This window comes from Bemisia tabaci, chromosome 4, assembly GCF_918797505.1.
Source record: "Bemisia tabaci chromosome 4, PGI_BMITA_v3".
Lineage (NCBI taxonomy): Eukaryota > Metazoa > Arthropoda > Insecta > Hemiptera > Aleyrodidae > Bemisia > Bemisia tabaci.
The window spans coordinates 56364610-56392162 of record NC_092796.1 but is presented as its reverse complement, the minus strand read 5'-3'; the positions used below and the strand labels follow the sequence as shown (position 1 = coordinate 56392162).

The window sequence follows — 27553 nt, the reverse complement described above, 5'->3', positions numbered from 1 at the left end:
TGCGGTGTGTGAAAATCTCCGCCTCTATATTATTTTTTAAAGGAGAACAAATTGACATTATTCCTTGAAGTTTTAGCAGAATTTTCTTCTCATAGAGAAGAAAAATCATGGCAGTTATAAAGAATTGCCGTTGAGTAGTTTTCCGTTTAAAAAATGAAGTATGACAGGAAGTCTGCGACGTCGCAAACCGAGATACTTGGTGCGGACTTACACCGTCAATATGAGTTAATTTTAAGGTGATTCGTCAAGGTTTCTGACGTGGTCGAACTGGATATGTTCTGTCATACATGTACTGGATGTGTTCTGTCATGTCATACATGATATATGTATGAGCTGTCGCATCGCAAAAATCTCAGCAGATTTTGAATTTTTAGCCAAAAAAAGGACGATAGCCCAAGAATCATACGAGGAATCATCGCAATCGAATGCGCAAGGGCTATCGTCCTTTTTTTGGCTAAAAATTCAAAATCTGCGAGATTTTTGACATAAGCGATACGACATATCCCATGCCAGTTTGACCGCATCAGAAACCTTGACGAATCACCTTGAAAAAGTATACACTTCTTCAGGGGAAAAAAGAGAAAGTAAGAAACGTTCGCAATTGTAGGTTCCCGCTCTTTTATTTGAATTTATCGCCAGGATTTCAAAAAGATCCGCTTATCCGCTTGCCGTTGATTGGTCAAGTTTTTCCGCTCATTTGTAGCAGGGAGCACCGAGGTAACAACCTTTGAATTTCTGATATTACCGCATTATTTCTACCACGTATGTTGCAGTATTATTAGATTAGCATGAGGAGATCTAAATTTTTCTATTTCTTGTTTCCGAATGTGTTTCTTCATCAGCCTAGAAGCCCCTCTAAAATCTAAAATGCTATATCAGTGCACGCATGGCTCCAATTTTTTATTACAGTGGCACCCTTGTACCCTTGTGTGATTTTGGCGCGCTTATCTTTGTTATCATTGCATGTCACTGTCAGCCATGATAGTTGTCGACATGTGTTATCGGAACGCCATGCTTTGCTACATCACTTTTTACAACTATGAAGCTTAATTATTGAAGTTTAATAACGTTAGTAACATCCGTTGTAACTACTATACCTAATTTCCCTCTTGATTTCACCAAGTGCATTTTTATCATACCTAGAAACTTAGCAACTTCTCAGTTGAAGTGGAGTTGGTTGTTGTACCAGTGACCAACAAGTGGTTTGTTTGCAAATTCTTAGTGATTTCTTTTCGCCATGGATGTTAGGGCTGATGCAAATCTAAAAGAAAAGGTCAAGGATGATGTTGGGGTTCACTGTCAGAAGATATTCCAAGATTTTCTCGAGGAGTAAGTAATCGACCTGTTGGGTAGAATCACCCTGTTCCTATCACAAGCGACGGGTAATCATTACCCTTATTTTTTATTTATCATTCGAAACCATGTAATTAAACAGGTATCATGAGTGCCAATTGCCTTATGAGAATCATTTCAGCAGTCGTCCATCATCAAGGGCTCAATTATGTAGGCCCCAAGGTGCAAAACTTTATCGCATAACTGGTCGATCAGAAATGCTGGGAGTCACCTAACCTTGCTTAAGGTGTACTGCCTTGGTAACGTACAGGATCATGTCGAATTGTTACATTTTTATCGCAGTGTTTTGTCAAGGCTCAGTTCGTTCCAGTGGAACACTTGGATTGCTCTTCTGAGGTGGCCATCTAGCAGTTAAGTGCAATCTTTACTCAGAGCCGAACCGCTGGTAACCTGATCCATTGTGTTCCATGTGTTTAATGGGTTAGAAAGAAGCCCTTTAATAAGCTGTTTGGAACTGTCAGGGAACATAATTACCCTATCCTAATGGTTAACGTTGTTTGAGACTGCTTGGATTACCCCATGACTTGCTTGTGTGACAACTGAATGCTAAATACTTTAACTGAAAGTTCTACTTCTCCAAAGGGTGAGGTGACCGTTGGTTTGTGGTTAGTAATTGGTTTTATACAGATTTACAATCTGTATCAAGTAAGTTTACTTTGATGAGGCACATACATTGAAGTTGTTTTGACAGAACTTGGCTGTTGTATTTTATTTTTGCTAATTTCCAAGTTTCTTGAATCTTAAATAAATAGTGGAACTGCCGTTTTTTTACCAACACAAGGGCGAGGTAGCAAGCTTGCCTCCATTACTGGAAACAAAGACTTCTAACATTGTTCTGGGTCATTTCAGATTTCGAGAGGATGGTGTCGTCAAGTACCTGGATGGAGCAAAAGAGCTCAAGAATGAGGAAAGAAATACGATGGAAGTCAGCTTTGAAGACGTTGAAAAGTACAATCAAAATCTCTCTGCAACAATCATAGAGGAGTATTTTAGGTGACTACCCTTTTTTATTTTCAACTCTTTCTTTACGTACACGTTAGTTACGTACGTTACGTATACGTTGTAAAGCTGAATAATGTGAATCAGAATTTTTGCGAAGCGATGACTCAATCTTATGCTTGAAGGCACTGAAACCACCCTCATAGCATCACATACGATAGTCCAAGAGCCAGACAATATTTAGTGACAAACTTGTGACACAAGTTTTAATTATTACTTAAATCAATAGCCTTACACGCACTGACACGGAAAATGGTCATCTACCACATTGTAGTATGTGTCATTATGTGGTAGACAACCATTTCTTGTGTCACATGCAGATCGAAGTGGTCAAAATGTGTGTCAAGAGTTCGTCACTTTAAATCGTCAGGCTCTCAGACTACAATTCACATGGCATTACTGCAATGGAGATCACACAACCCTTAATTATAAACATTGGATGAGCTCTCAGTACACTCCTGGCCGTTCGAAATATCAGAGAACTCTCTAAAATTTTTCAACTTAAGGAATGTTTATCTCTCAAGATGAATCTTTGGCCCACTGACGTAGAAGGGGGTGTTCACATGATACATTTCAAAGCAATCTGCAGTTAATCTTGGAGTAATATTGCGGAATCAATAATGAAACTCAAAACTGCACATAAGAGAAGGACATCCCTCCCTCCCTTCTTCAATGAAAAGAAATGTTCAAGTCCTTTGAAATGTTCTGTAGTCCTTTGAAAGTTCTGAAATCCTTTGAAATGTTCTGAAGAACTTTGCATCATTGCAATTGTATGTGCTAACAAGTTGCGTCAATGAACTCCGACCATCATCTGTGCTATCATTTGATGAGTGATCTTGCAGCTAGGGAAGTATTTTAGGCCTCATCTTAGGGATGGAGGAATATCGAATTCGAATGCGATTATTCGAATTTTCGAAACTTTTCGTATGCGATTATTGCGATTATTTGAGAATTCGAATCTTGCGATTGTGAATACTTCGGAAGCAAATATTCGATTATTTTTGATTATTCCTTCGATTTTTTTGATTTTTCATGAACTGTGAGAGATAAATGACACTTTTAACCAAGATGGTCAGTCATTCCCGTGTGGAGTTGTGGACGAGTTTTAATTAATAACGAGATTGAAGATAGGGATGGACGTTTATCGAATTCGAATGTGATTATTCAAATTTGCGTTTTCGAATACTTCGGAAGCGAATATTCGAATGTGATGCGATTATCTTGGTGCCGATAATTTGAATATCGAATATTCGATTATCTAAATATTCGACCATCCCTACCTCATCTCTATTTCATATTGACATTAGTGAAATACAGAGTCCTAATGATATCACAGGTGATATGTTCATTTAATTTTATGTTAAATGGAAATCCATCTACTTGTTTTAGAATATACCCTTACTTGTGCCAAGCTGTTGCAAACTTTGTCAAGGATCATGCGGGCGAGACAAAGAAGAACAAAGAGTTCTATGTCAGTTTCATCGATGTTCCAACAAGGCATAAGGTCAGAGAAATGACGGCAACCAAAATTGGTACATTAATCAGGATATCAGGCCAGGTTACCCGTACACATCCTGTGCACCCAGAGCTGGTCTCCGGAACCTTCAAATGTTTGGACTGTCAGCAGGTCATCAGAGACGTTCATCAGGAATTTAAAGTAAGTAAGGGCTGTATAATGCTTCTTCTTCAATGACCAATCTCAAAATAGGCTTTGGTTTTCCGAAACAACTTTTATTTGTATAAGTAGAATTCACTCTCACTTGTGGTGCGATTCTCTTCCGAGAGAAAGACACTAGAGAAAAAGGGAGAGGCCGGAAATTTTCGGTCTCCTGCATTACCATTGTTTCTTCAAGAAATGATTACATCTTGATGAGTTTTGTCAATTTTTGTTAACAAAGAAAAGATCAAGAACATTTACAAAAATCTGCCGAATTTATCTAGTAACTCACCAAATAGCACGGCCAGGTTTAATTCCAGTGTAATCTCTACTAAAAACGTTAATCTCGATTTTTTTTGTATTCACATCACTTTATACTATTTCCACTTTTTTTTCTTGTTCTGCTCCACCAGTTTACGCAGCCCACTATTTGCACCAATCCAATCTGCAGTAATCGGCGTCGATTCACGCTAGATGTCCACAACTCTGTTTTCGTTGATTTTCAGAAGGTCCGTGTTCAAGAAATACCCTCAGAACTGCCTCGTGGTAGTATTCCTCGGTGGTACGTAGAAATGATTATCAGAGCTTTATTTGTTACACTTTCATCCCTAAGCTTAATTTCAGGGAATGTGTAAGAAATCCTCTCTACCACCTGTGTACAGAGCAAAATTTTGAGGAATACATGGATACAATCATGCGTTTTGATGGAGAGAACCCTCCCAAGAGCCAAATCAATTAAAATTTGTGGTCTTTTAAAGTTTAGAGTTTCCAAAATTTAGAGTTTGGTCTCTCAAAATGTGAGCATTCACAAACTACCCAGTTGGCCTGCGGACCGATTACTGAAATTTAGTGTTTGTCGGACGGACATAGATGACATGGGTTAAATGGCGAGGCGTGATTGGTCGGTTATGTCTTATCGCTGCTTTGTCGTGCCTTTGTCAGGTGGAATGGACGACTGTCGGACTATCGACTTCTAGGTCGTCGGAAACCTAAGAGGTACCGATAGCTCGTCGTGAGTTCAACCCGACTAATAGGCACGACAAAGCAGCGATAAGACATAGCCGACCAATCATGCCTCGCCTTTTAACCTATGTCATCTATGTCCGCCTGACAAACACAAAATTTCAGTAATCGGTCTGCAGAGGTGTTGAAAACTCCAGCCACTCCCTTGTTAATCATTCATTTATTATGAATGGTCTAAACAATGAATAATTAAAAGGATCAAAACATTCAGTCTTGTGAAGCCCTACGAGAGTCTTCCATGCCACAAGTCCCCGTCTTTTAAACTCATGTCCAACAAAAAATGGACAATCACCAAATTTTAAATTTGGATTACCTTTTTTTAATACACAATCTCTTATGAATCCATCTTGATTTTGTATTCTTTTGTTTGTTTTTCAGTGTGGAAATAATTCTACGTGCTGAAACTGTTGAAAGTGTGCAAGCTGGAGATAGGTATGATTTCACAGGGACTCCCATCGTAGTGCCAGATGTTGGGGCTCTTTCAATGCCTGGAGCTAGAGCTGAGCCTGCCTCCCGTCATAAAATGGGAGATTCAAATATTGAAGGAATCAGAGGGTTAAAATCTCTAGGAGTTCGAGAACTAAATTACAGAATGGCCTTTCTTGCCTGCTCTGTAATGCCAACAAATACGAGGGTAAATCATTCATTTTCCAGTTTAGCTATAAAATGAATTTCAATGGCTTTTTTTCTGGAAATCGGAACAAAAATTCTACTTCTGGGTTCATAGTTTGTTTTGAAAGCTGCTCTCTCTTTTTTGCAAAACATCATATTCGAAATTTTTGGTCAAATATTCTCTAATTTTTAGTAAAATCAACTAACTTTTACACAACTTTTTATTCCATGTTTTTAAATATTTCCCAGTTTTCAACAGCCCATAAAGAATTGATAATCCTTGGTACGCTTAGCCAAGTCTTTATCAAATAGAAAATCAGAACCAAGTTTGTCCTGCCTTTTACCTAGATTTTTGAAAAAGAGATGAAAGAAGAAAAGTAAACCTGAGCAGTCCGTGGCCTTGCTCATGTTTAAGGCCAATGTTGCCCTCCCAGAAATTGATCATGAAAACATTTTGCCATTTCTTTTAATGAACATGTTTCTTGTATCATGCAGTTTGGAGGAAATGAAATGTCAGCTGAAGATTTGACTCCGGAATTAATGAAGAAAACAAATGACCGAAGCAGAGTGGGCAAAAATTTACGAAATGTCCACGGATCGAAATCTTTTTAACAATCTGGTGTCAAGTTTTTTCCCTTCCATCCATGGGAATGTTCCCGTCAAAAAAGGTACTTGTATATTTTTAGGCCATTATTTTTACAGCCTTGTTTTTTCCTTTACAGTATTACCACATTTCAGAATTCTGTAGTGAAACGATGTACAGGGCCAAACCCCAAATCAAAGATTTTATGTACCTTAACTTGTTTGAATTTTAAAATTTTCTTTAGAGTTAACACTGTGAATGATCACATGTTATTACTTAATATTCATGTTCAATGCACAATGAGCAACTAGACAAGATATGAGTTAAAGCACTAAGTAACATGTTTCCTTTCCAGATTTTCATGCGGGAAACAAATCGCTCAACGAGAAGTTTGGAAATCAATTCCTAAACAAGATATAGGTGTTTACAATTAACATTGGTATAGTAGCAAGAATACAAATAATGTCATTTGTATGATCTAACCTCCATTTTTGATCCGTGTTAAAAATACTTGTTAAAATCTCGTTGAGGAGATTCCCAAACTTCCCATTGTGTGAATCGTTTTCCGAGTAAGATTTTTTAAAGAAAACATGTGACGTTTTCTCCCGTTCAGACTTTGCCTAGTGGCCCATTCAATGCACATAATGTTCGACTACTTTCATTGATTCACCTTTTTTCTCTGTTTTAGGAATTTTACTGATGATGTTCGGTGGTGTACCTAAAACAACAATTGAGGGAACCACTTTAAGAGGTGACCTCAATTGTATCATTGTCGGGGACCCTAGTACTGCCAAATCTCAATTTCTGAAGCTGGTGAGTATAGTCAATAATCCACTATCGCTTTTCCAAATGAGAAACTCTACAAGGAGGATTGGAATGACTTATCCGATGATTGAGATGCCTGCAGTTTCAAAATATCGACCCTTTCTTACCGTTTTCTTCATGGCAATACCACCAATTTTCCTTAATGATGAGTAAAGTAATTTTTGCGTAGCTGAATCAAGCAAATAGTTGAAGCAATTTAGCCTGCTGAAAAATGGGTATTCTCCAGGTGGGGACCGTGCTTTACTGTGTAATCTTGGTCAATCTAACTTCTGCATCACAACATCAGTTACTCCATCTTTTTTCTCTTTTTCCTAAAGAATAAACTGTGAAACTCAACTAATAATTGAATGTTTTAAGGATTCTACCAAACAAAAATCTCCAATAGCGGAAAGTATTTTGCAGTGCTTTACTGGAAATGCTAAAAATGAGGAAATAGTTTTGCTGCGCTCTGTTTCAATAAACACAGAGTGTAACAGGTAATGAAAGAAAACAGAACAGGCTTTCAGTATAATTTGACCAGTGACCAGCGATGGTGCAAATCCTTGCATAATTTTATTTAGTCAGATTCTACATTGAACCTTGTGCTTCATAGCTCTTTCACATGCCAAATTTCTCTATTTGCACACTTCAATTAATTCCAGAGGCAAATTCACTCTTTGAGACATCCAATTAATGACAATTAGTGTCTTTTGATAAATAAAGTATGACAGGAGGTCTGCAACATCGCAAACTGAGATACATGGTTTGATAGTTTCACTGTTAATATGTTAGTTTGTAAAACCAAACAAGTGTCAATTTATTTGCTCAAAAAATTGAACAATTTCCCTCAGAACATCAGAGAAATACCTGGAAAATCCTCTCTATTCTAATAAAATCATTTTTAAGATGCTTGATGGACAGGGTGAGAAAGGGGAGTAAGAAGAGGAAGAAGTGTCCTTGGGTGGAAGGCGGGGGGCGCAGTGTCCAAGGGGTTGGGCCGCGTAGCGGCCAGGGGGCGGAGCCCCCTAGTTCAAAATAAAACTGTAGTTGACACTCTGAAAATGCGAATCCCATTATGGTGGTATAAGAATCCAGTGTTTCCTTCGAAAAAGACTCGTAAAATATAGTTTTAAATATTTCTCTGAAATGTTTTTCCTCTGCAGGTTGCCGAAGCATATCCACGTGCAGTTTATACATCCGGGAAAGCCTCTAGTGCAGCTGGTCTAACTGCAGCAGTTGTGCGTGATGAGGAGTCCTTCGACTTTGTCATCGAGGCAGGTGCCCTCATGTTGGCCAATAATGGAATTTGCTGCATTGATGAGTTTGACAAAATGGACCCCAGAGATCAAGTTGCTATCCACGAAGCAATGGAGCAGCAGACCATTTCTATAGCCAAAGTTAGTACTCCTCTCTTATTTCTTAATCACTCATACTCCATTATCATTTGGTTTGGATTATTGAGGCTATAATATAAATGTTGAAATTACTTAGCTCTCACTGTAATCAATAGTTTAATGCAGCAGTTTATCTCAAGACTTCTTAGTAACTCTTGAAAGTAACATTAGCGAAAAAGAGTCAGCAAGAAGAACAAATCATCAACCTGTATTGTTAGAATGCTGTATCTCAACTGAGTTGTTCCAAACAGACACAAACACTACCGTGCGATGGAAAAACGCCATATGAGCATTCAAACGTTAAATTTTCTCTTGGAGAACATTTATTTGTGAAGAAAGTTATGAATATACTTCCCTGAAATTTTCAGACACTTTAAATTGTATTACAATCAAAATTCTCTGCAAAATGGGAAGACAAACATTTACTGATTTTCCCGAAAATTCGTCCTCTGTCAAAGAAAATTTTGCAACGTCTGAAGGCTCATAAAACGTTTATCCACAGCATTGTCGAACAATGGAATTAATGCACTTGTCATGTCTTTAGCTTCGATGTTCTAATATGCTTCTAAATTAATTCTCACTTCTCTCTTCTTCCGTAACTCTGTACTCTCTTAATGCTGAGATTTTTTCAAAGTATGCTATATTTAACGCAGCTAGCATGATTCCACATTCATTAAACACCAGAAAAATCCATTGAATAGTCAGTAGAGTCGATTTTCTTCCAAGTACCTTTTGAAAGTGGTAGGTAAACTGAGCCAACAGTTAGTTTGCTGGTCTCTTACAATGACAGCAATCAGGAGTAAAGTTAATTCTCAGGTGTAAAAAATTAGGATGGCTGCGAAAAGAGTTCCAGTCTTGTGCTCAGGAATCGGACAAGAGCATAACGAAGCAAGATGGTGGCGGAATCTGAAGTGGAAGAATTTATGGCGGTAATGCTGTGTGTTACTGATCCAGATTAGGTGGTATAGTCTTGAGCTCAGTGTTCTTGCTGCCATCTTGTGAATGTGATTTAGCTTGTCAGATTCACGAGCCCGCCCAAATTTTTCTACTCGAGTGAATTTTAGACACCTGTTTTAAAGCAAGAAATATCTCGCTGCACAGACAATTTTTTTAAAAATCTACACATGTATGTATACCTATCCTTTACCTCGTATGGTAAAGAATAGGAAACAACTGTATGCAAGTTATTCCCTTCTGGATTTAGCTAATTTTTTTACTATCATTTCTTTTCAGGCTGGAGTACGAGCCACCTTGAATGCTAAAACCTCTATCTTGGCAGCTGCAAATCCGATCGGTGGAAGGTATGACCGAGGAAAGTCTTTGCAGCAGAATGTAGCTCTTTCAGCACCTATCATGTCCAGGTTTGATCTCTTCTTTGTCCTCATTGATGAGAGTAACCCAATAGTGGATCACACAATAGCACAAAAAATAGTTGCTCTTCATCAAAATGCCGAAGAAGCCCCCAGGATGTACACTCAAGAGGAAATCCTGAGGTATATCACTTTTGCTCGGCAATTCAAACCAAGAATCAGTTTGGTAAGTGATTTCATACCCTTGTTGAAGATTTACTGGGATTGTATTATTATACTTGTAAACTAGGTTTCTATTTCAAATTCTAAGGACAGGATGGTATTTTTGTTTAATGCCTTTTAGGTCAAGCTTCCATTTTTCACCTGTTTCTCAACTGTGTAACTTGCCGTTAAGTCTTTCCTTTTCATCTAAAGTTTGATTTGAATTTCTTTTTGTTACACTAAATGTAGTAGCGTATAAACTAGTTGTGGCACAGGCACTTGTCATGTCTAGGATCATAACCTTTGAATTTAAATGGGTGAAGATGTGTCGCTTTTCTTTACTCCCTTGAAGTCTGTGGTGGTAAAGTGTTGAGGTGCTTTTTTTGGTATTGAAGTATGGAAGAGTCATTTGTTGGCAAATAAAATTTTTTCATCCAATTTCTCATTTACCGTTAGGCCCCTTATTTTTTAGAATATGTGGAAGGTCTGAATGAACAAAGATGGTCAAATTTCTGATTCAATCTTTTATCAGTATGTTGATATTCAGCTGCAGACATGCAGAAGTGTATTTAACATTTTCATCTCCCAATATAAACTCATAAGACCATGGACTTCAGATTGTGCGAATGATTTTATTTTATTTCAGGAAGCCAAAGAAGTGTTGGTTGAAGCATACGCGCAACTAAGGCAGAGAGACAACCGAACAAGTGGAGGTTTATCATGGCGCATAACAGTACGACAGTTAGAATCTTTGGTTCGACTTTCGGAAGCTATGGCAAAAATGGAATGCTCAGACGATGTCACTGTTAGGCATGTTGAGGAGGCCAAGAAATTGCTCAACAAATCTCTTTTACGAGTTGAACAGCCAGATGTCTTACTGGACAGAGAAGAAGATGAAATGGATGTGGACGAACCGGCTGAGATGCCCTCAACTCCAGCACCTGCTGGTTTGTATTCCTTTATTTTATTCGTTTATAAATACTTAACTTAATTCTTCCAAAATCACCCTTAAGCTTCCTGCTCAACTTTGGAGGAGAATGAAAACTAGAGATCAGTAGCATGTGATGATGATGAATGAATGCTGTGACCACACTCTCAGCCATAGTTTTTCTGTATTTATTTTCTCTATAGACCACTTAACATGCAAAGAAGAATCTATTAGAATCCCAAATGCCATTGTTAAAGCACTGACATATTAGTCCTATTTTGTTCAAAAAAACAAAGTGTTTCCGTTTTTATTTCTTGTTTTTTTTACTCAGCTCCGCACAACCAATGAGAGAGCAACTTCCAATTTTAGATTAGAAAGCAGCGTTGTTTTGGGAAACAACATAAAAACAACTTGCCTCTGAAAACGTTACACTTGTTGTACAACTATGATGCTTCAAGGATTTTCCAAATTTGGCGTGCCAAAATAAGCCCCGCTTCCACAACACAAAACAGCTTTAAACAAAATGCGATTGTTGCTTGTTTTTGCACCATGTTCAAATTGTTGCCTCTGAACAAAATACTTTCATCGTTGGGAGCTCTAGTCAGTAATATACATTTCTTATGATGTTGATTTATTATCTTTCAAAAAAATAAAATAGCGGTGATTTTTACACATTGCAAACAAGATACATGGTTTGGGAGTTTCACTGTCTGTATGGAATCAATGTGTGCAAGTTTCAAGAAATCAAACGGTGGCACTCTTGTTGTCACGGCAAAATCATTTGAATAAGTATAGGCCAGTTTTACCTGTTGCCTTGCTTGTACAAAATCCATCAGTGCTAGCAAAATGGAATCGTTTGGTATCAAAAATGTTAAAAATATCACTTCTCAGTTTTTTTTAAAAAGTAGTCAAAATATACTGAGAAATAAGGAAATCAAGTTTAAACCCTAAAAATTATTGCGGAATAAAAATAAGGCTGTAACATGGGAGTGAAACCTGCTTTCTACATTAATTGAATAACTGTTGAAGGAAGAAGTTTAAAAATTTACCTTTCATTATCTGGCAAATAGCCTTTTAAACTTAGAACTTCGAATTTTTCTTGAGTTAGTTTTTCCTTGAAATAATAGATGACCCTGCTGACTAATTTATCATTATTAATTCAGCCGAACGTTAGGAATCTCATCAGTAGCTATAAAATTTCTGTGTTCTTTATTGTAGCTTATGCATATTTTCTATTCACTTGTTAATAATGAAGGTAGGCGAAAGACTTATCAATTTTTAATTTTTAGCTACTTTCCGTGTTATTGACAGATTGAAAACGAGAGTTAATCGAACTGAGTTCCTTTAAAAGTTCACGGCACAAATTCATCGTTTAATGTTGCATTTTTTAGCAGTAGTCATAAACAGAAGGACTCAAATATTTGTTTGTCTACTGACAACGCAACCGGTGAAAAATAAAATAGACGGAGACAAATAAGATAAATTACTGCAAGTATGTAAATGGTTAAAATCAAATCAATTCCTTTGCAGTTCTAGCAACTTTGAAATTTAACGGTACCTCTTTTGCTTTCCTGTTCGAAGATTTTTGTATGATGCCTCGAGTGTTCATCATAAATTCTTCCTTAATTTTTTTAATTCTGTTTTAGACCAGGGTGATGGGGCACCCGAAACAAGTCCAGAGAAACAAGCGCCACAGAAGAAGAAACTGACAGTTTCTTATGAAGAGTACATAGCAATTACAAATATGTTAGCAGCGTACATGCGTAAAGAAGAGGAGCTGAGGACGGCTGCAGGAGGTGAAGGAGTGCGGCGCAGTGAAGTTGTTAATTGGTACCTGGAGCAAGTTGAAGATCAAATCGAATCTGAGGATGATCTAGTAGAAAAAAAAGTTTTCATTGATAAAATTCTGGATCGGCTAATATATCATGTAAGTTTTCAGTATCATTTTCGGTATTTAAGTTTGCCTTAAATTAGGAAGAAAACATTTCTGTAAGTCCCATTATAGAGGAAATGGACAAGAATCATAAAATTAAGTTTCTTTGCTTCTTGATTTGCTCCTAGAAGTAAAATCGAATTCATTAGGACACTGGCTGATTATTGCAAGTTTTAGATCATAATCTGAAAGAAAACAACAAGATCTCCATTATTTTTGTGAATACTATAATTTCTCTGCTAGCTTCATTTGCAGTCGCTGCAAATAAAGTATTCTGTTCCAATGGCTCTTTGGGTTGTAGATATAACTGACTTTAAATTTAGTACAAATAACGACACAGCAGTCAGAGTGCAGTAACTGACATTCATGAATGTTAGCGCCTCTGTTGATAGCATCTAGTTGCGATCAGCACAGGTGACATCGAAGGCAGTGAATAACCTCCTTTAAATAAAATTGTCATCAGAATTAGCCCCTCAACATGGTAAAAAATCACTATGACATGACTTTTGACATGTGTAGAAATGGTTTTTTCTGAAAAAAACCATGCATGTCTACACATTTTATTGTGATTTATTTTGCCTTAGGCTCTTAAGCCTAAAGCAAAATTTGTGCTGCAGCAAATTCGTTTTTTTTTCCTGAACATACAGGTTTTGCCCTGTATAATTGCCTCTTTTTTTTTGGAGAAACAACATCACAAATTAGCATTTCATCTTATTTAAAACTGAATATTTTTCCTTGACAAATAATTCGGTAAGTAGGTCTCTGACCAAATGATGCCAGTGGCATCAAAGGCGGCATAAGATCTCACCTGAATCACGTTTCAATCATTTTGAAACTTTTTAATAGCGCTAAAAGTCATGTTAAGACTTTAGTTAAACTTATCGCTTGTGCAGTTTTTTTTGTGTGCCTCTCCAAATTTAGTGATTTAGGGAGGCAGAAAGAAGAGCTGCTCAGGTGACAAGCAGCTGCCATAAGACTTTTCCCACCAAAAGTCGCGAGCAAACTCTATCTGCATCAAATTCATCTCCAAATCATCCCTTTTGCTTTGTCTTACAAAATTCTACAACAACTAAAAAAAAAGTACTTTCAAGAGGAGATGGTAAAAATACTAAAAAAAAAAAAAAAAAAAAAAAAAATTATGAAAATTTGAAAATGTTTGTAATATTATCACTTTTTGTGTATGAGTAAATTTGTGTGCTATTTGTGCTCCATGACGTACTACTCACACTGACATACTAAATTATTCACTTTCGTTTTTGCAATCAATTGCATTATTTGCACTGTTTTAACTGACTCCTGAAGTTTTCACTGTAGAATGGTGTTTTCAGCAAGGAATCAGCAGAAAAAAATTAGTGTGTTGAATTAACCTTGAGCTTTTTTCAAATTGAAAGAATTGGGAGAGGACTAAAAAAACCTCTATTACTTTGAGTTTTCACAAATATTTCATTTTTTCAGGATGGAGTAATTCTTCCACTGACAACCGATGCAGCTGATGACACAGATCCATTGATAGTTGTGCATCCAAACTACGTGTACTGAGCATGACTTTCCTCCATCCTAAGGTAATGTAAATTAACCATCCATGCAATAATACAAGGGGCTACTTGCTGCAGCCATTTTAAATCACTCTATCTAAATTAGTATTATTCTATGATGGGAAATTAATAAGCCCTGTATATTCCTCAGATGCATAAGTATGAAAGGAAGTAAACACAGGCTCTTAGAACAAATATAATTTTATTTTTTTGTTTTGAACACGGTAACTTTTCACCTTGAAAAACGATTAAAGGTGATAAGATCAACATAGTAAGTACTTTCAGTCACAATAACAAATTTCAACAATTTACTTTTGGTAATTCTAATCTGCTAGAAAAATAAATAACATTTGTGGGTATTAGCACGTAGACCCTCAGTCAGAATGGAAATTTTGAACAAATTTTGGTTTCTCAAATAATCGCAACACAAATTGTTTCAAATTGAAAAAATGCAAGTCAAGAGAAATGAGTTTGAAAGATTTTCAAAGCAATTTAAAGTTTCAGTTCGGAGATTACAATGAACATGTAGCTCCTGAACAACTAATTTTATTTCTCTCTTCTTCATTTGATTTTATTTATGTACATCATTGTAAAATAATGTGGAAAATACGTCAGAACATGTCTCCAGTAAATTGTTGGTTTTTTCTCATCTAGGATAAGGGCAGTAAATTCAAGAGAAAACGAAAGTTAAGGGAGAGGGAGCAGATCTCCATCTTTTGATAACGTTTCTTTTTTCAAAGAAAATGAATAATCGTCATAATTCTTTGAAAGACAAAATTTGAGGACAAACAGAACTGTAATTCTCCATTTACAATCATAGAGTACAATAGAGTCGCAATGTATTGGAGCGCCAATGAAGTCAATCCATGAACGGGCCATTTCGAGCCCCTTGTTCGCCGGAAAGTGTGAACCCGACGGCATTTTGTAACATGGCGGCTTATGAGAGAATTGCGGACTATGAGTGGTTTTTGGGATTTATTATTTTAAATCAATAACTATTTTCGCGAATTTTGGCAAATTATGTTGACCAATATCATAACAAATTAAAAAACTTACGGAACTCCCGGATTTAATGAGATAAATTTTATACCTGAATTTTCTGAGCGGACCCTGGAGCTCGGATCCTGCGGATACAGTACCGCTAATCGCCGCACACTATCCTCAGAAGTCCTGAACAAAACAGTCTCAAAAAGTGACTTCATCTGCGCTCTAGTACATTGCGACTCTATTGTACTCTATGTTTACAATTAATGAATGTTTTTAAACGGGATACTTATTAGAGACACAATTCACAAGAGGCCAATATGACTATAATGTATGATTTGTAAAATCTCCTTATCAACCAGGCATTCCAAATAATTATTTTCTCATGCTCACCAAATAATCTCAATAGGTGAGATGTATTATGTACTTTGTTCATGATAGTGTCTTTCTTAATAACATTAGTGGTCCGCGGTCATGGTGAAGAAAATGCCAAATAAAAGAAAGAGGAAAAAACCCAAAGATGGAGTCATTAAGACTTGAGTTTTTTAAAGGAAAAGTCCATAAATTTCATTACTTTATTTTCTAATATTGAATCATTTTCTCAGATTGAAAGGTATCAAAATATGTAAGAAGGAAGAAAAGTTATCAATCCTGCAGGGGATTTGTAAGCTGTCTATTTAGGCCCTCAGGCAGAGAAGTTATAGAACAGTTGGTCAATGAAATGAAATTAATTTAAAGTAAACTTCGCCTGTTTGTTTTGAGATGGGTATTAGAATTTCATAATAAGGATAGCAGAGTTTTCTACTATGTATCGTCTTACATTAAAGAGCTTCTGCTAATGAAAAATTCATCAGAACAGGAAAGTTGAAATGATGCCTTGTTTAAAAATATGTCCAGCTTCATATTCATGGTGGCTGTTCTGGTTAAAAGTAGGAGTGGTAATAGGATGGAAGTGGGCTGGGAGGCGCAGAAGTGGAAGAGGAGGATGGCTCGTCATCAGAAATATCATCTAATAAAAAGGAATAAAATCCTCAGTATTAGTACCAAAAACTGAGAAAAAAAAAAATAATGAGGATATGTGATGGAAAAAAACTGTAATACATTACTTTTTCTTTGTCCAGCTGTCACAGAAAAGTATTTACTCACTCCAGTTCAAAACAGGAAACCCTCAAGCTTCCTCTATTTCAAGGATAAAGTGAGATTTTAGGACGTTTATGTGAATAGCCTTTGATCGCATGTTTGCCAATCTAAGGAAGAATGTTGTATAAGCGTTCAGACGTTGCCAGATTCCTTTTGATAAATTACAAATTTCCAGAGAAATCTGTGAGTATGTATTCAGACATTTTTCAGAGAAATTTATTCGCAATCAGATCTAAGATTTCAGAACATTTCAAGAGAAAATGTATATAACTCTCCCTCAAAATTAACTTTTTACTGTCTAAGAACTTTGTAACTCCTGAATGTACTTTGGTAACTCCTGAATGTTCATATAGCGTTTTTCCTCAGAGGGGCACTTGTGTCCCCCCATTATTTCACCAAAGAGCACTTTTGCCTCCATCGCATCAATGAAAGGAACTGATCATTTTTAACTGGTATAGCAATGATGACCGTAATACAATCAAGTAAAATTACTTAGTCGGCTGCTATTCAGATCAGCACAAAGACATTTCAAATTCTTTTCTGTGGAATCGCAGCGTCTTGTTATCTATCAATACTCGGTGGCGATTTTGCAAGTTGGCAACCCTGTTTTTCCTCCACTTGAATCCGTTGAAAATATCTATTTTAGAATCAATTGTTTTACATGCATTTAAATGGAGGAAAATCTGTGCTGCCAACATTCAAGAATCGCCACTGTAAATACTGCTGTGAAAATGGTACTTGGGATCCACATACGAGGTCTCTAGCAACTGAGAAAATACATAAAGGCGGGGAGATAAAATTGGTCAGGGAGTTGTCAGGGAGACGCTGTAAACCCAAGCATTTTGTCAAGTCGCACATAATCAAGGTTAGATAAGGTTAGTTGTATCTCCATCGAAGATCCCTGCAGCATCTTGAGGTACTTGGGCTTTTTCCCAATGGCAAATCACACTAAAAAAGCAGGGTAATGGATGCGAAAAAGTTTTCACTGCTCTTCCCCCATAATTCTAAAGGGAGCAGCCAAATTTATCGGATCGTACATACATATGAACCCATAAAGATGAAAAATAAATTCAATCTAAGGACTTTAACTAGCTGAGTTACAGCAAATTGGCATCATACAGCATTGAAGTGAATAAGTTCAAGAACATCTAGGTTTTTCGAGCGAAAGCTTAATGTTGATGCGAAGTAAATTTTGCATAAAGAAGATGGGAAAATAAGCAGCTAATCCAGCGACTATCATTTCATTTTCCATCACACATATTAAAAAAAAAAAAAAAAATCAATGTTCGTGTTAAAATACCATTTTCAAGCCTAATAATTTGACCTGCAGCCTGAAGTTATTAAGTCAAGAGCTTTGTAATGTTTGATGATGTATCTATTTGCACTTGCCAATTCTATTCTGAGGGGCTTAAATACTATTCATAGAGGAACATAAAATGAGTTATTTTGTCTACCTAAATCTAAAAACAATACCTTATACAAAAACACTTGTATGGCTAAAACAAGAAACATTCATCATAAAATACTGTTTGTTAAGCATTACTTGTGACAGTCCTTTAAAGAAAACTAAATTATCTAAGAAGCTTTCACATCAAATGACGGTCAAAGTATTTTATGTCTTCATCTTCATATACTGTGAAAAAGAAGACTTTTTATTTTTAAAAAAAATTCTAGTAGAGGCCTTCTAGCAATTAGTTTTGCTCCTTTTCTGTAGATGGCAGGGAGATAAGACCATTAAAATGTTGGGTGTTGATCAAGAAGTAGAGAGGCAGGAAATAAAAGTAAATGAAAACTGGTCAAAAATAGAATGAGAATGTCTATTAATGTATTACCTACTTCTCGAGACTTGAGGATGCTTGCAGAGTGTAAAATATTCAACTTGCTGGTCCAAGTCAATATCCTTTTTTGTTTTTATCAAGTTAAAAATTGGTTGAAAGATGGAGCTTCTGAGAAAAAAAGAGCTCAAAACCAACTTCTGAGACTGTGTAATGAAAAAGTTAATCTTGCTCCATTAAAACAATTTCTAATGCTACTGTGCTAGAACCCTCTTTGTCTTTTTTTTTTAAAAAAAATAAAGTAAAAATAAATATCCGGAAGTTGATTCTCCTTATTAACTGAAGGGCTGCTACTGCTCTGGAAGAATATTATTTTGACTTTTTTTAAAGTTCAAAGCTGTTTTTAAGAAAGAAATGTTTGAAATGTGGAAGAGATATGAAACAAAAGTCTCTTTTCTGAGTGCAAAACGGATCTCTGAAGTTTACTTAATTCAATCCAAGACACCTCGGATAATCCTTGAAAAGGGCAAAGTAGAAAAATAAATATAACTCTAAATGAAAATTCCTACACTACAATTTAAAGCATGAATTGGACTTAATCATGGTTGAAGAGTTCATCTCTTTTCACAGTTACGATTGAATTATTGCTTTTTTTACAGAGCTGGAGGCTCTCAAAGAAATCTATGCCTAAGAAAAGTAAAGAACACGGCAACATGATAACAATTGAGTGCGGATCAAGGGCAGGATTCGTTTCTTCCTGACTTTGGTCAGGTTTCATGTAGGAGAGTAGAAACAAATGAGGAACATATTTTTCAGCCACCTCTGTCCAATCTTTGTTCATATTTTGAATTACTAAAGTACTAACGTTTTCGTGTTCATTCACTCTTAATCAGAGCAAAATGGACACAATATAACGGAACAAAAACAGGACTAAGAAGATGAGGGACCAGAGGAGTCATCTTAAGTTAGATTTTTTTAAAAAAATGCCTACATCGTAACGTTTAAAATTATTATGTCCCAAGCAATGAGTGGCTACATATAAACTTGTACACACCTCTCACTTTCGTAGTTTTGTCTCCTTTTTCTGTATGCTGAGAAAGAACATGAGGAGGGGAGGGATTCTTTATAACCATGTGACCAACCAATAAAAATGCTTTAAACCATGGAGGTTAAAAAAGCCTCAATCAACTCAACTACACTATTGTAACATTTTAAATCCAAAAATCTTACTGCTAGCAGCTCCTGTTTCATCTATTTTTTCGGTCAGATTCTCATATTATCATCTGGAATTAATTATCTTGTGCAATTTATCTATTTTAATTGTAGTAAAAATATTTAAGCTTGCCTAACAAATAGTTGGAAAGAAATTCAATCTAAAGAAACAAATGAGAGGACAAGAAGTTAGAAGTGAAGGGCAAAATCGAATTCAAAGCAATATGTGTGCTCATAAGTCAATATTTGAGGTGGCACCTGTTAATCGAAACATTGAAATATAAATATCCTCATCAGTATTGACTGTTTGAGGTTCTAGTCAAGTAAGTTTGATTTAAAAACAGTTTATGTTGCCAAACTGATCCAGTTACCCTGTGTAAGTACGTAATACATTTTAGGATCTTCTTGGCATTCACAATGAATTATCCAATCTCACTCCTTAAGTGCAAAACCTTTAAGCTCCTCATTAAAAGAAAACAAACTATCTGTGCAGTATGTTCATGTGACCATTAAGTGGTGGTACTTTTCATTTTGTACCTCCAAGAAAGACATCTGGTCTTTCAGCCGAAAACCAAGCTTGGTTTTCATGTCATCAAGTGAGTTCCTGAAAGTTTTCTTCCGGTCGTCCATTCCTCAAAACTGGTCTACTAGAGAAATTTTTTATGTTTTCAGAAACACAAGGAAGTTTTAGCAGCTGAGCATTAAGTAGATAGGGCAAGGGAAGACAAGTTCAAAGGTGGTGTCTACAGCTGTTTCTGTAGCACATGAGGGTCTTAGTCAAAACATTTTGTTGAAGTTAAAGCTAATCAGTCGGTATGCTCGAAATATTTAAGCCGATAGACTCACATGATGAGTTGACAGAGGAGGTTGAAGAGCATGGAGAGGAAGCTGGCGTCAGGATACTAGATAGTGGAGCGATGCTTGGTGATGATTTTAGCACCTGGGACACTGAGTTTGTAGAAATTTTTAATGCTGGTTTCATGTTGGACAAATTGTTGTGATGTGGGCTGGGGTTATTAAGACTATTCACTGTTTTAACAACAAGAGTTTTGATAGGTGCACCATTGAGGTTGTTGATTTGCTTCAACATGAGAGTTCTGACAGGTTGAAGTGTCACACGAGGGCTGAGTTGAGATACTTTACTTGAGTGTCCACCCAATGGAGGCAGGTCACTGTTATGAAACAATAAAGTGTGGTTTTGTAAACTATGACTAGATTTGTAGCTCTTCCCACAGTGGCACTTGTAACCCTTGCGAATTCTGAAACCAAAAATTTTTTATAATTAAATCTACTTTTCACTAATTAATGTAGGTAATATGATGGAAAACAGTGTGACCAGTGAATGATATAGGAAAAAATGGAACTGGAACTGCAAATGATGCAAGTTATCAGATGCACAAGTCGTTCAAACAGAGATTTTAATCCAAAAAACTAGGATTGGGTTTTGCTATATAACATTGAGTTGACAGATTAACAGCTTCCTAAAGGCACCTCTTGAATTCCTGACACTATATCGTCAAATCCTGGTTGAATCCATCCTTTATTGGCATGACAAAGAAGACGAAGGATAAAGCTGACAATCACATAACTCAATTCTCTTTAATCTGTTCTTATTAAGTCGACAGACACAAAATTTCAACAATCAGGCTGCAGAGCTATCAAGAACTAAGGCAATTCAATGCAGTAGTCGTTTTGTCAGGGATTGAGTTCTACTTATCAGCATCAGATTCAATGGAGATGTTGCATGTGTGAGGAATTTGCGATTTAACCATTGATTCTTTTGTAAAAGTTTGCGAGAAACATCTCTCCAGACAAACTCAGAAGACAAACTCTCCATGCAAAGATAGGGCGCAAATACATTAGCAGGGTTGCTGTGTTTTCAGTTTTAGAGTCCTCAAATGAAGTGGCAGCTGTATTTGCTCCCTATCTTTGCATGGAGAGTTTGTCTTGATGTAGCCCTATCTTTGCATGGAGAGTTTGTCTTGATGTAGAGATGGACTCTCAGGATAGCGTGGGATATCCCCTCCATTTTGGCCTCAACTTGAGGCTGTTTTTGAGCTTGGGAGTTGATTTCAGAGAAAACCAATGGTACCATTGTGTTTCTCGCGAACTTTTACATAAGAATTAAAAGTCAAATCACAAATTCCTCACACATGCAACATCTCCATTGCGAACTAATTACCTCAAGATGTTGTATGTCTTCTTATGCTTGCACAATCTCAATGTGGTTTTTCTGTATACTCAAAGGTTAGGACCATTAAGTCATAAGGCTATATATTGCACTGGTGATAGGACCAACTTGACCCGAAATGTGTCTGCAGGTGTGATCCTGATTGGTCGCTAGAGCTGCTTCAAAGAGCATATTCCTCAGAAAAAATTCTGGTCTGATACCTTTTTCCCCTGTCATGAGTTTCAGTCTTAAGCTGAATACTGTGAACGACACCATCTCTGTCGAAAATTCAACTAGTATCTCGGTCAAATAATCCCAAATCCAAAAACTCAGCAACTGAACGAATGAATTCATCATTGATCAATGTAGGAAATGAGCAGCATATCTTCTTAACCTGGCCTTAGTTCTTCGTTTTTGTGTTTTTTTCCCTTTTCTTTTTCACGGAGAAAAGTCAGGAGAGAGCAATATATTATTCTACATTTAAGCTGTCATAAGAACACATTTCTTCTCAACCAAAAGAATATTCTGGAGATACATGATACTTTCCCCTCTTCTCCCTTCCTATTCCTGTAAGAGAGAAATTAAATTTTTCGATTGTTACATCTTATTCCTTTGTAAAAGTGAAAAATTACCTTCCATCATTCTTATGGCCATTTTTTGAGTGGTACTTGATGCCATTCACGTTCTTATAACGTTTCTTACAGCCAGGAACTGGGCAGGCAAAAGGCTTATCGACATTGGTTGATGCATTCGGACTTAACATCCTGTTGAAAGAACAGTGGCATGTTATTGTGGAAATTAGTTAGTACTGGAAAATAAAAAAACGAAAAACAGCTCTCCAAGCCATTGAATTGGGCAGGAAGTATACACCTTCAAGACGCTCGCTGCAATTACAATTTGGATGCACAAGTTCACGTTTCTTGTTCATTACCTATCAGTTATCGCTGCCTTTCAAAGAAAATTAGGTTCTTGTGCAGAAGACCACCTGCATTTTTAAACTCTGATTATTTCACTTTCCCACCAGTTGGGTTAAGTTTAGTTTGGAACTACAAGGTAGATGAATTTTTTATTTTTGCTTCAGTGTTCTACGATTGAATTAGAATGTCAAAGTTGGAAATCACTTGAGAAAAAAAATCCAAGCATGTGTATTTTTCAAACTTTCACTAAAGTAGATACTGACACTAAACGCCCACTCCTTGTTAGTGCTGGTCCAAAATCTTAACAGTCAGTGAGCTTGTGGCAATAGCAAAGTCTTCTCTTCTGCTGTTACCTTGCCCTGTTCTCAGTGTAAAAAACTGCCAACTTGGTTTAGGCAATTTGGTGTTATCATTTTTTAGGACTGTCAATACACTGTTACACAGACGGCAGTCACCTAATGTGAGTGAGAGTTTAAAACAGATTTTTTTTTAAATAAACTGTTTTGCCTGACAGCCTGCGGGGTAGTTTACTTATTTGGCCTGCGTTTAGCATGCCTTATTTTTTACAGAACAAGCATTTTTGACTTGTAACAGTGTGAATTCGTTCGTTCATTTTTCCTCTTCTTTCTCTGTTAGTGACATTTGAGTATAGCTGAGTTAAAAATGCAAAAGAGGCAATACTGACCTACTACCATATCTAAGAATAAATTCCGAACTGAACTCTTCTGTTGTAGCCCAAGAATCATTACTATCATCACCACCTCCAGTTGGTTCTTCCCCAACCAGCGTTTTTCCTGCTGAAAGAAAGGAATGTAATTTCAATTTTTCAGTCATGAGGAAAATCACTCTTCAGACAATTTTACTGCTACAGACAGAGGTCCCTAAAGGGTCACAAATTGTTAATTCAATGTGAGATGTTTGTTTTATCTCAACCCTCCTCAAATAATCTGGAGACTTTTTGGAGTTTGTTTTTCTTGTCTCCACTGGCGTTGCCTTAGAAGTAATATTGGTTTTATGTTTGTTCTGTTACAGGCACAGAGGACAGTTTTTGCATTTTAAAAAAGTTATTTTACCTCTGAAAGAAATAGCATGTTCCACTCTGATAGCATCACAATACTCATCCTTAAGTGATTTTATTCCGAACCATTCAAAGCAGTTTTATTATGAATCAGCATATTTTTAAATTTGTAAGTTTAGGAAATCTTGAGTATCACTACTTCTTTGAAGAAGCAGGTATTTTTCTTGTTCCTATCCTAAAACTTTTGTATTTATCATTGTCTAGTTGTAATTTCTCCGTAAGTTATCATTGGTTCAAGGACATATAGTCATCTTGATTCTCCATCGATCAGTTTCCATGAAATTCACCATAAGTATTTGTTCATCTGTAAATATTTTTAATAAACTACGTCCACCTGAAAAATAGTTGTACCACATCATTACTAGGCTAGTTTTCCATCTCTGGTCTATACATTTTTGATCATCAAGTTTTTTACACATTTTGCTGTGTCCAAAATTGTATTTATAATCCCCTCTTTCAGGGGTGCCTTCTGGTAAGGAAATAATGGGCCCCAAAAAATGTACAGACATAAAAAACTTTGAGGCTGCTATCAATCATCACATAAATGCATGTCTGTATGCTCCTGTGCTAAGGAAAAACACTGAGCATTTTAATGTTGCTAAATTTCCTCTCAGAATATATTTATTTGTGAAGAAAGTTATGAATATTTTTCCTGGAAATTTTCAGATATCTTTGATCAAATTACTAAAAAAATTCTCTGAGAAATCTGTAGACAAATATTTAAGTATCAATTTTCCAGAAAATTTTTGATTTGTCAAAGGAAATTTGGCAACTTCTGTAAGCTCATACGGTGTCCTTCCATAGTAGGTAGTATACTGTCATGGCTGATGCAGTCTGACGTACAAAATGCAACCGAAAATTTTGAGGTGTGACCTTATTTTAGTACCCATACTTGTTCATTTTTATTGTTTATGTATGTTTCTCAAGAAGAAACCTACTTTGTAAGATACACCAGATAGCACGAAGCGCACAGGGATCAAAGTTTCAAGGGAAAGGAGGATTCTCAAAATTCATACACTGACCTCTAGGTAAAACGTAACGGGAGTTTTGGATTATAGGAACATTTGAGGTTGATATTGGTTTGGTCTTGGGTTTAATGTTGACATTCTCCTTTCTGCTACCATCAAAGTAAAATCGCAAAACATAACTTAACGGAAGGCAAGTAGGCTTTTGGTGTTCCTTTTCCTCTATCTTTTTTGGATCTGAGTCTGAAAGAAATAAACTACGTTTAAGTTGGGGAAAAATCTGAACGAAAAATTAAGTTAGAATAATAAGACATTCATGGAATGAAAAATTCATCGGACTTGTTTTTGTTTTTTTCATCATGTTTGCAAACGATTGAGAGGCTTGGAGGACAAGGCGCTTAAGTGGAGTTTTTGCTATTTTGAGAAATATGTATTTGAAATTTTGATATCACATGGATTCTTACAACGAAAAGAAAGTTAAAACTGACTTTTTGATGCTTAAAAATTGGTATTTGGGAGTGAATTTTTTACAAAATATGCACTAATATTAGTTTTACTGGAAATCATTGATAATTCAATTTTCTCTAAAACTACACTTTGCGCATTGTTCTCTAAATCCCTCAATTAGTAATTTTTGGCTTGCTAAGGCTTGGACTTAAGAACCCTAGAGACATCATGGGGATTGAGATTTTAAAGGAGCTGCTTTGAAAAATGAGATAGACAATGAGTAGAACAGGACACTGATGAACACAGGAAGGGTTGTATCCCCCCTCCCCTCCCCATTTAACTCTTCCAGAAGTTAATGTCAACTGACTCGTTGGTCAAACTAAAATCTTGTAAAAATCGAGTGATCCAAAAGGAAAAATGGTCCAAAAATCGGAATTAAAAGTGGTATCTACTGTAACCTTGTAAAATAGAGCTTATGAGAAGGTGACAATCAATTATGTTTGCTCTGCATATTAATACTAAACATTCTTAATTTTAATTTTTCTAAGATTAAATAGTAGATTTTTTTTTTTCTTTTTATGCAGAAACTATGATCATATTTCTAACTCCAATATTCTGCAAAAGAAATGACATGCTTTCAAAATGAATACACCAATTGTTCTGATTGATCTTTTTTACATCAGGGACTTCTACATTCTCTGTCTTTCTACCAAATTTGGGATCAATAATTTTTTATTTTTTTTTTTTTTATTTCAATAGATATAGTTATTCATTTATTGATTTATTATTCTTAATGAAAATCTATCTATCTTTAGCAATCCATCTAAGAGGTCAGTTTTTAGTTGAATTTTTGGGATACATTTGTAAAACTCCTGATTTCATCTGATGTTGAAGCTGGATTAATCCCAGCAGTTCAGTAACAGGGATTGGCATGTAGTTAAAGACAAAAATCAGTAATGTCAAGCTTTATATCCCTCAGCAGTCCTTGCTATTTAGGCAATTTTACCACACCTGTCTTCAAAAAATTTCCAGGGTGGGGTTTTTATCTCAGCACCAGAACTTTTTACTGAGGTGAGAGATTTTGACTTGCAGAGAACCCTTACACACAGGACAGGATAGGCATACCCAAGGATTCCACTTAAAGACAGATATAATTGAATGGAAGAGCTGAATTGCTTCGGTGCTCCTTTCTTATCTTATCCACAGAAATGCATGTGAAGAACCGAGGGTCTATCTAAAAAGAAGATTCCTCTGCAAATCTTGGGCTGTAATCACTTAACCTCAAATGCTACCCCAGCAATGAAGGTAAGGTCAAGGTAAAGGTAATATCTCGGAAATTTGGCAAAATTGTTACTGAAAAAAGGTTTTACCGATATGACAGTCTTCAATATGTTGAATGAGATCAGCTAGACGTTCAAAAATCAGTCCGCAATCATTGAATTTGCAAATATTAATCAAAAATACTGCCATAACAAAATTTGAATTTACAGTCGAACAGCTGATAACGCGATAAGACCTAGTAGTCAAAATACTGCTTCACTGAATCTTCAACATTATTCGAACGATTTCTCGAAAACAGGGAAAAAGCGAAAACAAATATTAATTTTTTCTTCTTTGCGTCCAATGAGTCGGAGGTTTTTGAAGTTAAACCAATCTATTTCAAGGAAACTCTACCCGCCAAGACCGTATTCATTTATTTGAATAACGTAGTAAAACAGCGGTCAATAGAAGGGTAAAAAAAGGAGGGAGATTTAAATTTTTGATCAGCGATGAGTATTGAGCACCCCATCTAACGACCGTTCATAGCGGCGCTGCGCTTTCTGCGTAGAAAACGTGCGTGAAAAAAAATATTGCTCTACATGTAGACAGGGCTGTCTGTTGCGAGGGTAAGTAAATTTTCACCCACACAAACGGCAAAATGTGTTACAATTTCTGTGCGACCCTTGAGATGCGTGGGCTTTCTTTAGAATTTCTCAGGGGGAGGGGGGGGGGATACCGAAGGAAAAAATTTCTGAAGATCTTTTGCAATTAATTTTTTTGGGGGAAATGTACCGGGGGGGGGGGGAGGGTGTTGGACTCCCATTCCAAACTTGGACTTATTCCTTCCAAATTATCGTGGAGGAAAGAAGAAGGCCAAATTGCATCTCTGATGCGGTGACTTTAGGAAACTTTCTGAGGGGCGCGAATGATGGATCATCCCTCGCCTAGAGAGGCGCATCTTGTCAAATATTTTATTTTATGTTAGTTGTTATCTTAACTATTGTATTCTTTGTGTTAATGATGTCCGCGCATAACTGCAGGAGCATCCAGGGCCGGATTTATCGAAGGGCCACATGGGCCGCCGCGGCCCATGGCTGCAAATTTAGGAGGGCAGGGAATTTTGCGATTTTTTTAAACATAGGTATATTCAAAACAATATTTCAGATTCAAAAAAAAAAAAAAAAAAAAAAAAAAAATGTGAACGAGAAAAGGCGGCAAAATATTTCATTTTCCGAGAGTACAAAACGAGATTACCTAAATTCTTATTTTGTCG

At 36.3% G+C, this 27553-nt stretch overlaps 2 protein-coding genes across 4 annotated transcripts; one reads left to right on the top strand and one right to left on the bottom strand.

The window, feature by feature from the left end:
• Positions 1-973: 973 nt before the first annotated feature.
• On the top strand, positions 974-23950 carry LOC109040982 (minichromosome maintenance 6). The gene is given in 14 exon segments (XM_019057135.2): positions 974-1329; positions 2203-2346; positions 3742-4009; positions 4423-4571; positions 5411-5666; positions 6140-6190; positions 6192-6312; positions 6916-7040; positions 8195-8428; positions 9659-9961; positions 10583-10883; positions 12511-12791; positions 14253-14359; positions 23563-23950. Coding segments are annotated over 13 exon segments (2409 nt in total). The 5' UTR covers positions 974-1237; the 3' UTR covers positions 14337-14359; positions 23563-23950.
• LOC109040984 (juxtaposed with another zinc finger protein 1) lies at positions 14518-26596 on the bottom strand. 3 transcript variants are annotated; one of them, XM_019057137.2, is made up of 6 exons: positions 26391-26592; positions 24631-24816; positions 23216-23324; positions 22246-22377; positions 20290-20702; positions 14518-16325 (listed from the first exon to the last, which is right to left on the bottom strand). In XM_019057137.2, the coding sequence occupies exons 1-6, from the start codon at positions 26488-26490 to the stop codon at positions 16240-16242; spliced, it is 1026 nt and encodes a 341-aa protein (XP_018912682.1). In that variant the 5' UTR covers positions 26491-26592; the 3' UTR covers positions 14518-16239. The 3 variants fall into 3 exon arrangements, with proteins under 3 accessions (XP_018912682.1, XP_018912681.1, XP_018912683.1); XM_019057136.2 differs by having other exon boundaries at positions 23216-23327; positions 26391-26591; XM_019057138.2 differs by lacking the exon at positions 24631-24816 and having other exon boundaries at positions 23216-23327; positions 26391-26596.
• Between the last annotated feature and the right edge of the window lie 957 nt (positions 26597-27553).

Bases quoted from the DNA above. Each gene is read 5' to 3' on its own strand.
- LOC109040984 (XM_019057136.2), bottom strand. From the start codon at position 26,490: ATGGCAGTATTTTTGATTAATATTTGCAAATTCAATGATTGCGGACTG. The intron at 24,817-26,390 runs GTAAAACCTTTT...TATTTCTTTCAG, and splicing joins TATTGAAGACTGTCATATCG to ACTCAGATCCAAAAAAGATA. The intron at 22,378-23,215 runs GTCAGTATTGCC...TTCTTTCAACAG, and splicing joins ATTCTTAGATATGGTAGTAG to GATGTTAAGTCCGAATGCAT.